The following is a 15,901-nucleotide window of genomic DNA, read 5'->3' on the forward strand; positions in this document are numbered from 1 at the left end:
ACCACCCTCTGGATTCTGGATCTCGCACAGCACACAATAAAAGCCCTTCCCACGACTTTTCTGTCTCAGTCCGCTTTTGGGTCCAATGTAACACCTTTGGTTTCAAACGATAACACGACCCCTAGTCTGGCCACCGGTCCATGGTGTACCTCGCTTTATGCTTGAAGACAGCTGGGATACGCTCCAGCTCACCCGTAACACTAATGAGGACAAGCAGTATAGAAATTGGATGGCTGAATGCTACCTTTCTTTGCATCATTTAACCTTTTCAGAATAAAGGATTTAAACTGAATCAAAATCAAATCAACAGCCTGATATTGAGCTGCTAAAGACAGGATTTAGAGATCTTCAAAGTGAAAGCGTGAGATTGGCAAAAATGGCAAGCTTAAAAGAATATCATGGAAGCTGTAACAGCTTTCATCACAACACATTAAAAGCAAAGCAAACAACAGTTGTAAGAGTTCTTGTTCATGGAAAGGATTTCTTCCCACAAAGGATTTGTCAAGAGACGCTGCCTGAAATCTAAGATGATATACGCAGACATATATTCGCAATATAGTGCAATTTACACACTCACTGCCACTGACTGCTTTTGAAGTCAAATAACGATGTTAACTGGGAGAGCTGGCACTGAATGAGTTAAGGCACATTTCCAAGAATACCACATATAGAGTTTGGCATTTTATTGACTTCTCTGAATTGTTAAAGTTGTTTTACAAACGTAGAAATAGGTTTTTGTCAAAAGTCAAGTGTGCCTTCATCTTTAGCCTGCTACGCAAAGCACTGCAAATATTGTTGTCCAACAAAATTGTGGCAAAAGGTCAACAGCCCATTTTTATACAGCTGTTAGACAGGTAAAAGTCACAGATGCACTTTCCCCCCGTTTATTGAAGAGGGCAGAGTCAAAGACACAAATACAAAATGAGAACACTCACGAGCAAAAGGCCAAAACTCACGTCCAGACATGCCCTCTTTGGATTCTCGTTTTTGCTTCGGAACTTTCCTTTCCTATCCTTTCCGAGCGAGATGATACTTGGAGGATAGGTCGTTCGAATTCCACAAAATGCTTAGGAAAGGTGTCCCAATGCTACCTTTAAACCACCTTTCACATAGGTTACTCCCTGCGCAACCTTTACAACAGGAAAGGAAATGTATTACCCATAATCCTTTAGTACAGCCGCAATATATAAAGCAACAGACAACCGACGAGGTTTACAGACTGCACGAAGATGCTTGAGCGTCCCGGCTTGTCCCAATGTACAGTAATTATATGTTGAACCGGTTTATTTCTTTACATTCTCGTTGCGTATGTTTTTATACGTTACAATTCAATTGTTCTTTTATTGATGGGATTTCAATTCATTGTCATGGTGAATATTGACGTAAACGCAAACCGAGGAACGAATTCAACTTGTAAGTCAAGGTACCATTGTAAATTCTTTGTGATGGACTGGCAACAGTCCGAGGTATACCCCCCACCTCTCATTCGATGGAATAGGCACCAGACTGCCTGTGACTCTGAACAGGATAAGCGGTATAAAATGGATGGATGGGTTACGTATCTGTTACGTATCAGTGCTGAGCATGTGTTAGGCCTTATGGCATTTTTTGTTTGTTTGTTTTTTTTTTTTACATTTTTTTTTTCTTGGTGCTGCCCAGTCAATGTCCTCAGAGGTAACAGAGAGAACTTTTTGACCGCCCCCTTAACCTCTGCCCTCACATCTAATCAATTAAATATGCGAGGACAACAACCTGTTCAAGGTTTATCAGATCAGTCTGGACATTTACCTCTACCAGTTAAGGACATTGAACTTTTCTTGGAAAAGGGTTCTGTTTATGCAGACCATGATTTTGGAGCAGCATATACTGCATTCAAGAGACTGCCCACACAAGAATATTTCAACAAGAGAATGAACACATTGTGCACAAATTGTGCATACCTGTAGCTTCAGAAGGTTTAAAATGACCCTCACAGTCCATTTCCAATTTACCCAAACTGAAGAGCGTAACGGCCTTCCACAGGGCCATAGCAACAAATACGCAAGAAACAATGCAATATTAGCATTCATTTCCTGCTTAAAAGCGAAAGCCGGTCCTCCATGGGTTCCCATTTTGGCAGCGACACTGTGACGAGTGGACAGAAATTATCACACTTTCGCAGCTAAACTTTCCTTCCTTAAGAATAACACGCACCCTAGAATTGCTGGTATCCATCCTCAAAAATCTATGCATTATCCGCATAGTAATTTGTATGTTTTAGGTTTTTGAAAGAAATGTTATAGTTCTCGTCAGTCAAGCGGAAATTCCTACCTTTCAATTTTGGCGCTCACGACTCTGATACGTCGGTCTACGGAAGCAGTTACTTAGTCTAAACTGTCTACATTAGTCTGAGAATTATATTTAAATGCGTGCGCAAGGTATATGACAAATTCACAGGAGAGCGTTTCTGTCAGTAAACTAAGACGCTAAATTCGATGCCATGTTACTTCAAAGACACCTAGGTTCCTGGTATACATCAAAAGGTAGCAGCAGGGAAGTTTGTGGCGTTGATTTTTGCCAGTTTAAGGCTGGCTAATTTTGGCAATTTTTCTTACACCTATATATAATACGCACCCTCGATTTTTATGACATTTTTAGCAAAATTTGTTTTTATTATACACGAGAAACTACGATGTGCTCAGATTATTTTTTTTCCTTATTAAACTGCCTTTGAAAAGTAGTTCATCGGCTGTCACGAGCCTACCAGGCACTGGGTGCTCGCAACAGCTGAGCACCCAGCTGGCTGGCCAGACGAGGGCAAGAGGCTGGGCAGCTAATTGCTAGCCGCTAACACCAGCAAGCTGCTGTTGTATTCTACAAGTTTAATCAGTGACAGCATAATTAATTAGCAGTATTTTGGATGTTTCTTTTTTTTTGCATATTAAAGTATCGATCGAACATTATTTCGGGATGGTGTTGTTGCGATGTTGGTGGCAACAGTATATAAGAGCAATATAAGGTATAATACCCACTTGAACAATGCGAGAACACCCGCCAGCCGGGATTCCGCCATTAGGTGGTTCGATAAGTGGATCAAATTCATTTTTTCCTCATTAATGTACACACAGCACCACAGTGACAGAAAACAATGAAATTGTTGACATTTTTGCAGATTTACTAAAGAAGAAAAACTGAAATCTCACACAACCAAAAGTATTCAGACCCAGCTTGTAGGTGTGAATGTGAGTGCGAATGGTTGTCTGTTCATATACGCCCTGCGATTGGCTGGCGACCAGTTCAGGGTGTACCCGGGGGCGGCGCCAGAGGAGAGGCCGGGGTAGCACTGGACCCCCCTGAAATCTGATTGGACCCCCCCAGGTGCCCCTCCAGATGACTAACATATCATGGCACAGTCTACGCCGTCATTCTAAAGTAAGTTTTTTTTTTCCGTCCAGGATATCCCTGTACTTGTACAAGTTTACAACATTTTTTAAAAATGTGTTCAAATGAATAGTATTGTCTTTTAAAAAAGCGAGTAAAGCTCACAATTCTTATACCGTAAAGTGCCGACTATGAACCGTGACTATTTTAACTGCTGCGGCTTAAATAACGGTTCGGCTAATCTGCGGACTTTCCAAATCCCAGAGGTTCACGGTCTATTCTTATCTTCTCTTTGACTTATCAAAATAGCGTTTAGTGCTCACAAACCTTTCCATAGCTGGGATAGGATCCAGCACGCCCGTGACCCGAGTGAGGAGAAGCGGTTCGGAAAATGGATGGATGGATGAATAATTTCCCACGGCACACGACGATGCCACGGCAAAATTACTTTCGGACTATTTTTTTGTTGTTCTAAGCTTTGTGTAGGCAACATGGTGATCAAGCACGTCTCCCAAACAGCTCTGAGGTTTGGGGTTCCTGTGTGGCGTTTGCATGTTCTTCCCGTGCTTGAGTGGATTTACCGCGAGGAAAAACAAAACATGCAAGTTAGGTTAATAAAGACTCCAAATTGTCCAGAGGTGTAACTGTGAGTGTGGAAGGTTTTTTTTTTTCCCCAAAAATAATGAATTAATCAATTAATTGATTGATTTATTGATTGATTTATTAAATTATGTGCCCCGCAATCTTCTACATGCAAAACATCACATGACCAAACCTGGAAAACAGGTCGGCGGACTTCCTTGTGTATGCTTCTTTGACGAGCATGACGACAGTTTAATGACATTGTTTGACGCGGAACGAGCCAAAGTTTTGTTTTCCTTATGGCTAGTGTCTTCAGACAAAAGTTACATTCATGTGTAACATTTATTTATACAAATATATGACAGATGTAAACACAAACAAAGCCGAAACATTGAATATTGCCATCTTTGGTGGCATCTTCTGTTAAAAAAAAAAAAAAAAAAAAAAAGACACGTCAAACATTGAAAGTTCCTATTCGGTTTCGTCCCAGTCCCCTTTGCCGTTCACCCGAGCTGGGAGGAAGTGGTTCGACCTGTTTTGCCGAAAGCAGGTTGCGCATGGACCCGATTGGTTGGTCCAGGGTGCAGCCGGCCCCTCATCCAAAATTAGCTAGGATAGGCTCCAGCTAATCTGCGACCCTAATGCAATTTAAGTCCAGTAGGGCTCTGAGATCTGGCGAATCGGATCGGATCACGTAGCACAGATCAAATGAGTTACCTTGTGTATTAAATGCGTTATATATGCGTTGTGTATTAAATGTGTGTATATATATATATATATATATATATATATATATTGGCCTGTGTGGAGCTTGCGTGCTCTACCTGTGCTTGTGTGGGATTTCTCCTGGGATACTTCGTCCCAAATTTCCAAAATCATTACACATTAGGTTGACTGAAAACCCTCCGTAGGTTCGAACGTGAGTGTGAGTATTTTTGGCTGCCGACCTGTCCAGCGCGTACCACGCCTCTCGTCAAAAAGCCGCTAGAACGGGCTCCAGCTCAGCTGCAAATTTGAGGATAAGCAGGATAGAAAATGGCCGGATGGATGTTTGCATCGTTATTTTGTGCTTCACCACTGCTGTGCTGTAAAAATATTTGTATTGGTTTAATTGGTTTGAACCACTGCTGCACTAGATGTATAGTCAAATCAAAAAAAAAAAAAATCATGTTGGCTTACTTTTATTCAAATTCGATTTTATTTTATTTTTTTACCAATTTGGGTGCACGCTCATTTTATTTTGAATGCATTGGCGCTGTATCGGATAAGCACTCGGTATCTCTGAATCAAGGGACTTAGACTCGGGTGCCGGATTCCAAAGTGGAAATGCATCAGTAGTATACGTGTACATATTGTGCAGCGCAAAATGGCCTTTTAGTTTCTCAACTTCCCAACACAGAACAACATCTGCATATGTTGCATTCTATCATCTTGCATGCTATTAACTGCATGGCAAATGACAATGACAATCCATCCTCCCATTGCGAAATCATTCATCCACCTTCGCTCCTATTTTTCTCACCAGTCTACTCACCAAGCTCAATGGTTCCCCCTATACCGATCAGTGAAGCTGCACTGTGGTAAAGCGGCAAAGGGATATAGATCACGTCCTTTTCCGTCACCCCAAATGCCCAGAATCCTCCTGCTCCCTTCAAGCTTTGGAGGTGAGTGATCACTGCTGCCTTCGGAAGCCCTGTGGAGGGAGAAAAAAAAAAAACACACACAGACTGGCCTTAATGATAATTTTTAAATCAAATTCAGCAGCAGCAATGGTACCCTGTTGGAGTTGATGTTAACGAAATGTAAGAACATGCTAGGCATATATTTTTTTTATCCTTTGCAAAGAACGACTAATATTACCGCCGTACTGAGAAGCTAAGAGAGGAGCACGCGTGACGAGAAGGTGCGCTCCTCAAATGTACTAACAGTCGGACATCTGTATGGCAAAAATCGACTTTTTTCATGAATCGATTTCGACAATTTCAGACTTGCTCAAAACTACCAAACTTGAAATACTTTTAGAATTTCAACCCTTTAAAATGCCAGTTTTATTATTTGAATTATTGAATTGTCATACAAAATAACACAAAAGCTCCATTAATTAATTACAATGGGGCTTTGGTGGTGAATAATCTTGGATATGTCAAAGATTAGCAACAAAAGGGATGTGACTTTATTATTATTATTTTTTTTTTATTAAATCCAGTTTGATTGGGGGGGATATATTGGTCTGCATGATTGTGCAATTTAGACAGACTAATGCCCAAACTGACAAGTGTATGTCGTGAGAGGTACTGACTACTTGAGTGAAAATGCTTCAATTGTCTTTATGGGCGCTTGATTTTTTTTCTCCACATTCTTGGCTCCACTCTGATAATTCTTTATCAAGCATAATCTGTTCATATGTACGGCTTCCGTAGTACGGACGCGTATTGCATTCACTTGGATAAAAAAAAACTTTCAATTTTCTTTGAGGGCTTTGTTTTTCTGACTATTTTGTTCTGTTTTTCGGACAAATTTTTTTTTCCACCTGTTTTTCTGACTATTGTTTTTCGGACAAGTTTTTTTGTCCGAAAAAAAAAAAAAAAAAAAAACAGGTGGAAAAAGAATTGTCAGAAAAACAGAAAAAATAGTCAGAAAAACAGGTGGAAAAACATTTTGTCAGAAAAACAGAAAAAAAATAGAAAAACAGGTGGAAAATAAATTGTCAGAAAAACAGAAAACAATTGTCAGAAAAACAGGTGGAAAAGAATTTTGTCAGGAAAACAGAAACAAAATGTCAGAAAAACAGAAATAAATAGTCAGAAAAACAGGTGGAAAAACATTTTGTCAGAAAAACAGAAAAAAAATAGAAAAACAGGTGGAAAAAAAATTGTCAGAAAAACAGGTGGAAAAGAATTTTGTCAGAAAAACAGAAAAGAATTGTCAGAAAAACAGGTGGAAAAGAATTTTGTCAGAAAAACAAGTGGAAAAACATTTTGTCAGAAAAACAGAAAAAAATAGAAAAACAGGTGGGAAAAAAATTGTCAGAAAAACAGAAAACAATTGTCAGAAAAACAGGTGGAAAATAATTTTGTCAGAAAAACAAAAAAAAATTGTCAGAAAAACTGAAATAAATAGTCAGAAAAACAGGTGGAAAAACATTTTGTCAGAAAAACAAAAAATAGAAAAACAGGTGGAAAAAAAATTGTCAGAAAAACAGAAAAAAATTGTCAGAAAAACAGGTGGAAAAGAATTTTGTCAGAAAAACAGAAAAAAATTGTCAGAAAAACAGGTGGAAAAGAATTTTGTCAGAAAAACAGAAATAAATAGTCAGAAAAAACAGGTGGAAAAACATTTTGTCAGAAAAACTGAAAAAATAGAAAAACAGGTGGAAAAAAAATTGTCAGAAAAACAGAAAAAAATTGTCAGAAAAACAGGTGGAAAAGAATTTTGTCAGAAAAACAGAAAAAAAATTGTCAGAAAAACAGGTGGAAAAGAATTTTGTCAGAAAAACAGAAATAAATAGTCAGAAAAAACAGGTGGAAAAACATTTTGTCAGAAAAACTGAAAAACGGGTGGAAAAAAAATTGTCAGAAAAACAGGTGGAAAATGTTTTTGTCAGAAAAACAGAAAAAAATAGTCAGAAAAACAAAGCCCTCAAAAAAATGACTCAGAAAAACAGGATTGTTTTTTTTATCCAAGTGAATGCAATACGCTTCCGTACATATGCCAGTTTAAAGAGATTGCTGGAGAAGGTACCAGAAGAACTTGGGAAACTAAAATTGTGGTTGGCTATAAACAAGATTTTATTTGACCAAAAAAAAAAAAAAAAAAAAAAAAAAAAAAAAGGTTGATGATATTTCGAAATCGACAAAATCATTTCACCCATTTATAGTTGTAATAATTTAATACTTGACCACAAACACAATTGGAAACCCGAGGTAAATTATCGATAAGTATAGGCTTCAGTATTGTTGAAAAAGTAATTAAGTCATTACAAAATACAAATATTTATTATTATCTATTGTATTAATACAGGCTTGAATATTAATTTATAAAAAGTAATAAATGAAAACTATGATGGTTGTAATAGTGATAATAACGGTGATAACGATGATGGTAATGGTATCATTTGTTTGCTTAAAGCCAGGAATAATGTAATAATAATCATAATAATTCCGCGCCATCATTCATTCATAAATTCATTAATTCCTTCTCTTTGGGGTATTTTATTACTCTTTGGGGTATTTTATTATATTAAGCAATGCCACAGACATGTCAATACGATAGTTGCAAAGTGAGGGGGGAAAAAAATGCAAAATATGTAGTCTGCTACAGTGACGAGGTATCGACTAGCATCCATGAAAAGATTGCGTTTGACCTTGTAGTTCCCCCATGCGCGTTGACCTCACAACATAGCAGGGGACACTCACCAGTGGTTCCAGAGGTGAAGATGTAGAGGGTGGGGGATTTGAGAGAGGGGGCGGCACGTAAAATTGCTGGTAAAGGTTTGTCAGAGGCAGCATCGATGTGATCCAGCACGGACTCCACCTTTGTGTCCCCACAATGGCTCGTCATTGCCAACACCTGAATGTTGTCCTCCAGTAGGTTGCTTAAGATGCCACGAAGACACTCTGCTAAATCTAAGAGAAGGAAACAGCCATGTTACAATTTCTAAGAATATTAGTACAATGGAACCTTGGTTCAAGAATTCATGTGTTCTGTGAAATGAAGACTTTCCAGGGCATCCAGTAGCACAAATCACTTGCACCTTCCAATTTCTTGGGAGACATATTGTGATCTAATTTACAGCAAAAAAAAAAAAAATATATATATATATATATACCTGATAACCTACCATGCATGTTTTTGGGATGTGGGAGGAAAACGCAGTACCCGGATAAAACCCACACAGGCACAGAGAAATCATGCAAACTCCACACAGGCAAGGATGGACTTGAACCCGGGTCCTCAGAACTGTGAGGCAGATGTGCTAACGGTTCGCAGCTAACCAGTTGGTCACCATGCCAAAATGTAGCAACCTATTTTTTTTATGATATAAATGTATTGTATAAGATTCATTTGTGCAATTCAATACCAATACGTGACACTTTAGAGAGGTGCAAGTATTTAATTTGTCCATTTGAGGTCACCATCCACACACTCTCGACAAGCACGTGCCTACTAAGGCAGGGTGTGCTCTGCTTAAATGACGTGAACAAGAGCCCATGCGGACATGGTCTTCTTCTTTTCCTTTCGGTTTGTCCCGTCAGGGGCCGCCACAGCGCGTCATCCTTTTCCATGGAAGCCTATCTCCTGCATCCTCCTCTCGAACACCAACTGCCATCGTGTCTTCCCTCACGACATCCATCAACCTTCTCTTTGGTCTTCCTCTAAGCTCTCTTGCCTGGCAGCTCCATCCTCATCACCCTTCTACCAATATACTCACTATTTCTCCTCTGGACGTGTCCGAACCATCGAAGTCTGCTCTCTCTAACTTTGTTTCCTAAACATCGAACCTCGGCTGTCCCTCGGATGAGCTCGTTTCTAATTTGATCCAAGCCGGTCACTCCGAGAGCGAACCTCAACATCTTCATTTCCGCCACCTCCAGCTCTGCTTCCTGTTGTCTCTTCAGTGCCACTGCCTCGAATCCGTCCATCATGGCTGGCCTCACCACTGTTTTATCAACTTTGCAGAGACTCTTCTGTCACATAACACACCTGACACCTCCCTCCACCCGTTCCAACCTGCTTGGACTCGTTTCTTCACTTCCTGACCACACTCACCATTGCTCTGGACGGTTGACCCCAAGTATTTAAAGTCCTCCACCCTTGCTATCTCTTCTCCGTAGCCTCACTCCCACCCGCCACCACCCCTCTCATTCATGCACATATATTCTGTTTTACTTCGGCTAACCTTCATTCCTCTGCTTTCCAGTGCATGCCTCCACCTTTCTAACTGTTCCTCCACCTGCTCCCTGCTTTCACTGCAGATCACAATGTCATCTGCAAACATCATGGTCCACGGGGATTCCAGTCTAACCTCATCTGTCAGCCTATCCGTCACCACTGCAAACAGAAAGGGGCTCAGGGCTGATCCCTGATGCAGTCCCACCTCCACCTTAAATTCGTCTGTCACACCTACAGCAACGGCACGGTGGACGACTGGTTAGAGCGTCTGCCTCACAGTTCTGAGGACCCGGGTTCAATCCCCGACCTCACCTGTGTGGAGTTTGCATGTTCTCCCCGTGGCTGTGTGGGTTTTCCAGGCACTCCGGTTTCCTCCCACATCCCAAAAACATGCAAGGTAGGTTAATTGAACACTCTAAATTGCCCGTAGGTGTGAATGTGAGTTTGTTTATATGTGTCCTGCGATTGGCTGGCACCCAGTTCAGGGTGCACCCCCCCCCTCCCCTCCCCCCTCCTGCCCGATGATAGCTGGGATTGGCTCCAGCACTCCCGCGAGGATACTTGAACTTTTGTACTTGAACTGATAGGTACCCCCCATACATACTGCATCACAAATTATTATGCAAATGATCTTTTTCTCAGATATTCCTAAATAGTTGATACAAATGATCAACCGTCATACTGTAATTCAAATGTTTTTGAATAAACTTCCAAATGACAACAGCATTTCAACGAAATATGCAAAAGCACGTTTTTTTTGTTGTTGTTGTTTTTTTTTAACTGTTCTTTGTAACCACGGTGCCGGTTAAGGAAAAGAAACATCACAAGACTGCGATTGGCTGGCGACCAGTTCAGGGTGGATGGATGATTTTAGATATTATTTCATCTTTTAAATTGGGCGACATTATAAACTAAACACAACGGTAAAAAACATCCATCCATCCATTTTCTTTCCCGCTTCTCCTCACTCGGGTCGCAGGCGGGCTTGGAGCCTATCCCAGCTATCATCGGGCAGGAGGCGGAGTCCACCCTGAACTGGTCGCCAGCCAATCGCAGGGCACATGCAAACAAACAACCATTCGCACTCACATTCACACCTACGGGCAATTTACAGTTATGGTAAAAACAATGATTTTTTTTTTTTTTTACTTATTTTGTAAGCTAATGTATAAATATTTTGGAAGCTGAATCACAGATGGAGGGGGGTACTATCTAAAATCTCACCGAGGACGACACTTTGGGTAGGACCAGCTTTGCGTTGTCTGCTGTAGTTGACTTGTTGCAGTCCCAAAAACGAACCGAACAAAACTCAATTTGGCCCAAAGAATCTTGAGGTTTGTTTGTTTGTTCAACAAACCCAATTCCAATGAAGTTGGGAGGTTGTGTTAAACATCAATAAAAACGGAGTACAATGATTTGCAAATCATGTTCAACCTATATTTCATTTAATACACTACAAAGACAAGATATTTCATGTTCAAACTGATCAACATGATTGTTTTTAGCAAATAATTATTCACTTGGAATTTTATTGCTGCAACACATTCCAAAAAAGACTGAGAAAGTTGAGGGATGCTCATCAAACACCTGTTTGGAACATCCCAGAGGTGAACAGGTGAATTGGGAACAGGTGGGGGCCGTGATTGGGTAGAAAAGGAGCTTCCCTGAATTGCTCAGTCATTCACAAGCAGAGACGGGGCAAGGTTCACCTCTTTGTGAGCAAGTGCGTGAGAAAATAGTCGAACAGTTTGACAACGTTCCCCAACGTGCAATTGCAAGCGGCACTGCATCAAAAACCGACATCAATGTGGAAAGGGTATCACCACATGAGCTCAGGAACACTTCAGAAAACCAATGTCAGTATACAGTTCGGCGCTACATCCGTAAGTGCAACTTGAAACTCTACTATGCAAAGCAAAAGCCATTTATCAACAACACCCAGAAACGCCGCCGGCTTCTCTGGGCCCGAGCTAATCTAAGACGGACTGACGCAAAGTGGAAAAGTATTCACATTTCAAATTGTTTTTGGAAATTGTGGACGTCGTATCCTGCGGGCCAAAGAGGAATGAACCATCCGGACTGTTATGGACGCAAAGTTCAAAAGCCAGCATCTGTGATGGTATGGGGCTGTGTTAGTGCCAATGGCATGGGTAACTTACACATCTGTCAAGGCACCATTAATGCTGAGAGGTACATACAGGTTTTGGAGAAACATATGCTGCCATCCAAGCAACGTCTTTTTCATGGACGCCCCTGCTTATTTCAGAAAGACAATGCCAAACCACATTCTGCACGTGTTACAACAGCGTGGCTTCGCAGTAAAAGAGGGCGGGTACGAGACTGGCCTGCCTGCAGTCCAGACCTGTCTCCCATTGGAAAATGTGTGGCTCATTATGAAAAGAAACATACGACAACGGAGACCCCGGTCTGTTGAACAGCTGAAGCTGTACATCAAGCAAGCATGGAATGAATTCCACCTCCAAAGCTTCAACAATGAGTGTCCTCAGTTCCCAAACGTTTCTTGAACGTTGTTCAAAGAAAAGGTGATGCAACACAGTGGTAAACACGACCCTGGCCCAGCTTTTTTGGAACGTGCTTTTGGATTTTTAATTATTATAATAATTTATTGTCTCATTTGACAGGAAGAACATGTTTCTTTTTGAATACGGGGCAATCTAGGTAAGGCCAAGAGTCACATCTTATTTTTGCTTGATATTCAAGACTTTCCCAACCAGATTTTTTTTTTTGCCACAATTTGCTACGTGACATCAAAGGACTGCTCTGTTATGCTCACAAACTCGACTGATATGAAAAGTCTGAAATGATTGTGGAGCCATGTCCTCTTGATCGGGCTGCTGTTGGAATGTTAGTTACCTTCCGCAACAATCTGATTTTAGAGGCACTATGAAAGATGGAAAGAAATCTTGCATCTTGGTACTCAAATGCTACTTGATTATCAAAGTTGTTTTTAAAGAAAAATGGGCAATTATTATATACAGTGGACTAGGGTTGCACAATATATCGTTTAAGAATCGGCATAGCGGTGTACGTGTGTGCCATAATCACATCGTAGGGTCCTGCGCAATGTTGGTGGACAGATATGCAGTCGATCAACTGTAACATTCATAAGTAACCAGCAGCAGAGGGACCTGGGAGTCTAGGATCTCTGAGGCGGCCTTTCAGGTCACCAAGGTGGTTAAAAAGCTCCTCGGTGGCAAGGCCCCGGGGGTGGATGAGATTGGCCCGGAGTTCCTAAAGGCTCTGGATGTTGTTGGGCTGTCCTGGTTGGTTGACACGCCTCTGCAACATTGCGTGGTCATCGGGGACAGTGCCTCTGGATTGTCAGACTGGGGTGGTGGTCCCCCACATTCCTCAGCCTCTATGGTAAGGTCTATTCAGGGGTGCTGGAGAGGAGGCTCCACCAGGAAGTCGAATCCCAGATTCAGGGGGAGGAGTGGGGTTTCCGTCCTGGCCATGGAACAGTGGACCAGCTCTACACCCTCATCAGGGTCCTCAAGGGTGCTCAAGTTCACCCAGCCAGTCAGGTGCTTCGGGAGTATGGGGTACCGAACCCCCTGATACGGGCTGTCCGGTCCCTGTACGACCGGAGTCAGAGTTTGCTCCGCATATCCGGCGGTAAGCCGGACTCGTTTCCAGTGAGGGTTGGACTCCGCCAAGGCCGCCCTTTGTCACCGATTCTGTTCCTAACTTTTATGGACAGAATTTCTCGGCGCAGCCGAGGCGGAGAGGGGGTCCGGTTGGGTGGCCTCAGTATTGCATCTCTGCTTTTTGCAGATGATGTGGTTCTGTTGGCTTCATCAAGCCGTGACCTCCAACTCTCACTGGAGCGGTTCTCAGCCGAGTGTGAAGCGGCTGGGATCAAAATCAGCACCTTTAAATCTGAGACCGTGGTCCTCAGTCGGAAAAGGGTGGCGTGCCCTCTCCGGGTCGGGGATGAGATCGTGCCCCAAGTGAAGGAGTTCAAGTATCTCGGGGTCTTGTTCACGAGTGAGGGAAGAACGGAACGGGAGATCGACAGGCGGATCGGCGCGGCGTCCGCAGCGATGCGGACTTTGTATCGGTCCGTCGTGGTGAAGGAGGAGCTAAGCCGAAAGGCGAAGCTCTCGATTTACCGGTCGATCTTCGTTCCTACCCTCACCTATGGTCACGAGCTGCGGGTCGTGACCCAAAGAACGAGATCCCGGACACGAGCGGCCGAAACGGGTTTCCTCCGCAGGGTGTCGGGGGCTGTCCCTTAAAGATGGGGCGATAAACTCGGTCATCCGGGAGGGGGTCAGAGTCGCGCTGCTGCTCCTCCAGATTGAGAGGAGTCAGATGAGGTGGCTGGGGCATCCGATTAGGATGCCTCCTGGATGCTTCACCGGTGAGGTGTTCCGTGCATGCCCCTACCGGACCGGAGGAGACCGACCCAGGACTACAGCCTGAAATGTCACTACATAAGAGCATTTCAACATTTTGAACAAGTCCTGCTGGGTTAGTTCTTGAAGCACTTGTCTTCTCACTGATCCGTTTTCTTCCCGAAATGACGAAGTAGCCATAAGAGAGAAGATAATTACCTGCGCCCACGACCACAGCTTTGGCTCCGCAGCAGCCGAAGCAGTGCAGCAGCGCCCTGGATTTCAGGTTCGTATTGAGAAAAGCAACAGGGCAGCCGAGCTTCGCCAAGCCGAACCAAACGCAGAGGAAGTCGGGCTCGTTGTTCATGAGCAAGGCGACGCAGTCGCCTGCGCTCACGTCGAGTTTGCGCAGGAAAACATTTGCCAGTCTGTTGCTGCGCTGCTCGACGTCCTTGTAGGTGTGGACGCTCCCTTCGTAGATCACAAAAGGCTTGTCGGGGATGCGTTGCGCCTGTTGCGTGAACCTGTCCAGGACTGTGCGCACTCGACAAGTCAGCCGGAACAGCTCCAGTTTAAGACCGTACCGGCTCAAACTGAACAGAAAGGAGAAGTCTTTCCAAAAGTGCGGAAAACAAAGTCTCTGCAAAACATGCGCTGAAAAAACCCCCGCGGCCGCAGCCGAGATCCAGACCCAGCACATGATGTCGTCTGCCGTGGACGCGCTGAGCTGCGCTGTCTACTGCCGCGCACCACGTGATCAACGGCCAGAGTCGCCGTGACGTCACCAACAGCGGCGTGACTCCCGGGACAACGCTTTTGATTTTCAAAATAAAATCCAGAGCCCGTTTAGAACAACAACCCCGCCGATTACTTCCGTAATAAGTACATTCAAAATAATCCCCCCCCAAAAAAAAACTTCGGTGAGCTTTCCTCCCACCACAAGCCTTATGGGTAATGTAGTCATTTATCAAATAAATGAATTGTTATGTACATTAACTGCAAGCACGGACTTTACATACAAACAGCAAAATATGTCAGCTCGGATATTTTTGGTTATTCACATTAATTGTAACACGGGGTCAAACCCTAGTTCCATTTGTAGACATATTTGAGCATTATTTCATGCTGAAATGTCTTTCGTTACACTGGCTCATGGGTTGCTCCGCAATGAACGTCTGTCAAAATGCGGATGCCATTTTGTCGAATGCATTTCATCCACGCGAGACAATCAAAACAGTCGGGCGATTTGACGCACACTAACCCTTGAGGCAGGTGAGACCTGCAGCTCTTTGGCTGTTCTTGTGGGGTCTTCCGTCACCTCTTGGATGAGTCGTCGCTGCGCTCTCGGCGTGATTTTGGTCGGCTGGCCACTCCTGGGAAAGTTTCACCGCTGTTCTAGGTTCTCGCCGTTTGTGGACAATGGCTCTTACTGTGGTTCTCTGGAGTCCCGAAGCTTTAGAAATGGCTTGAAAACCTTTTGATAGATCTGTTACTTCTAATTTTAAATTCGGAAGGGGGAAACCCCTTTTTACACCATTGAATATCGCATCTCCAAGCAGCTTTATGTGCCTGTGACAGAAATTTAAGATCCGCGGGACATTAGCCAACCTCCCTGGATGTGGCCTGTGTGGCGGCCTGCGGCCCGAGGCGGTCTGTGTCCGCGGCCTACGGTACTGCCTTCGTACAGGTAGCTCCTCCTTGAGACGGTG

At 43.1% G+C, this 15,901-nt stretch overlaps 1 protein-coding gene across 2 annotated transcripts in view; it reads right to left on the reverse strand.

Annotated features, from left to right (window-relative positions):
* The window catches only part of slc27a6 (solute carrier family 27 member 6), a 68,287-nt gene extending 53,359 nt beyond the window's left edge, over positions 1-14,928 (reverse strand). For both annotated transcript variants that reach the window (XM_061697738.1, XM_061697739.1), the window contains exons 1-3: positions 14,412-14,928; positions 8,358-8,567; positions 5,477-5,635 (exon numbers count right to left, since the gene is read on the reverse strand). In XM_061697738.1, the coding sequence (XP_061553722.1) occupies positions 5,477-5,635; positions 8,358-8,567; positions 14,412-14,892 (850 nt within the window). In that variant the 5' untranslated portion in view covers positions 14,893-14,928. The remainder of the gene's footprint in view (positions 1-5,476; positions 5,636-8,357; positions 8,568-14,411) is intronic.
* Positions 14,929-15,901: the final 973 nt, after the last annotated feature.

This window comes from Phycodurus eques, chromosome 15 (genome assembly GCF_024500275.1).
Source record: "Phycodurus eques isolate BA_2022a chromosome 15, UOR_Pequ_1.1, whole genome shotgun sequence".
Lineage (NCBI taxonomy): Eukaryota > Metazoa > Chordata > Actinopteri > Syngnathiformes > Syngnathidae > Phycodurus > Phycodurus eques.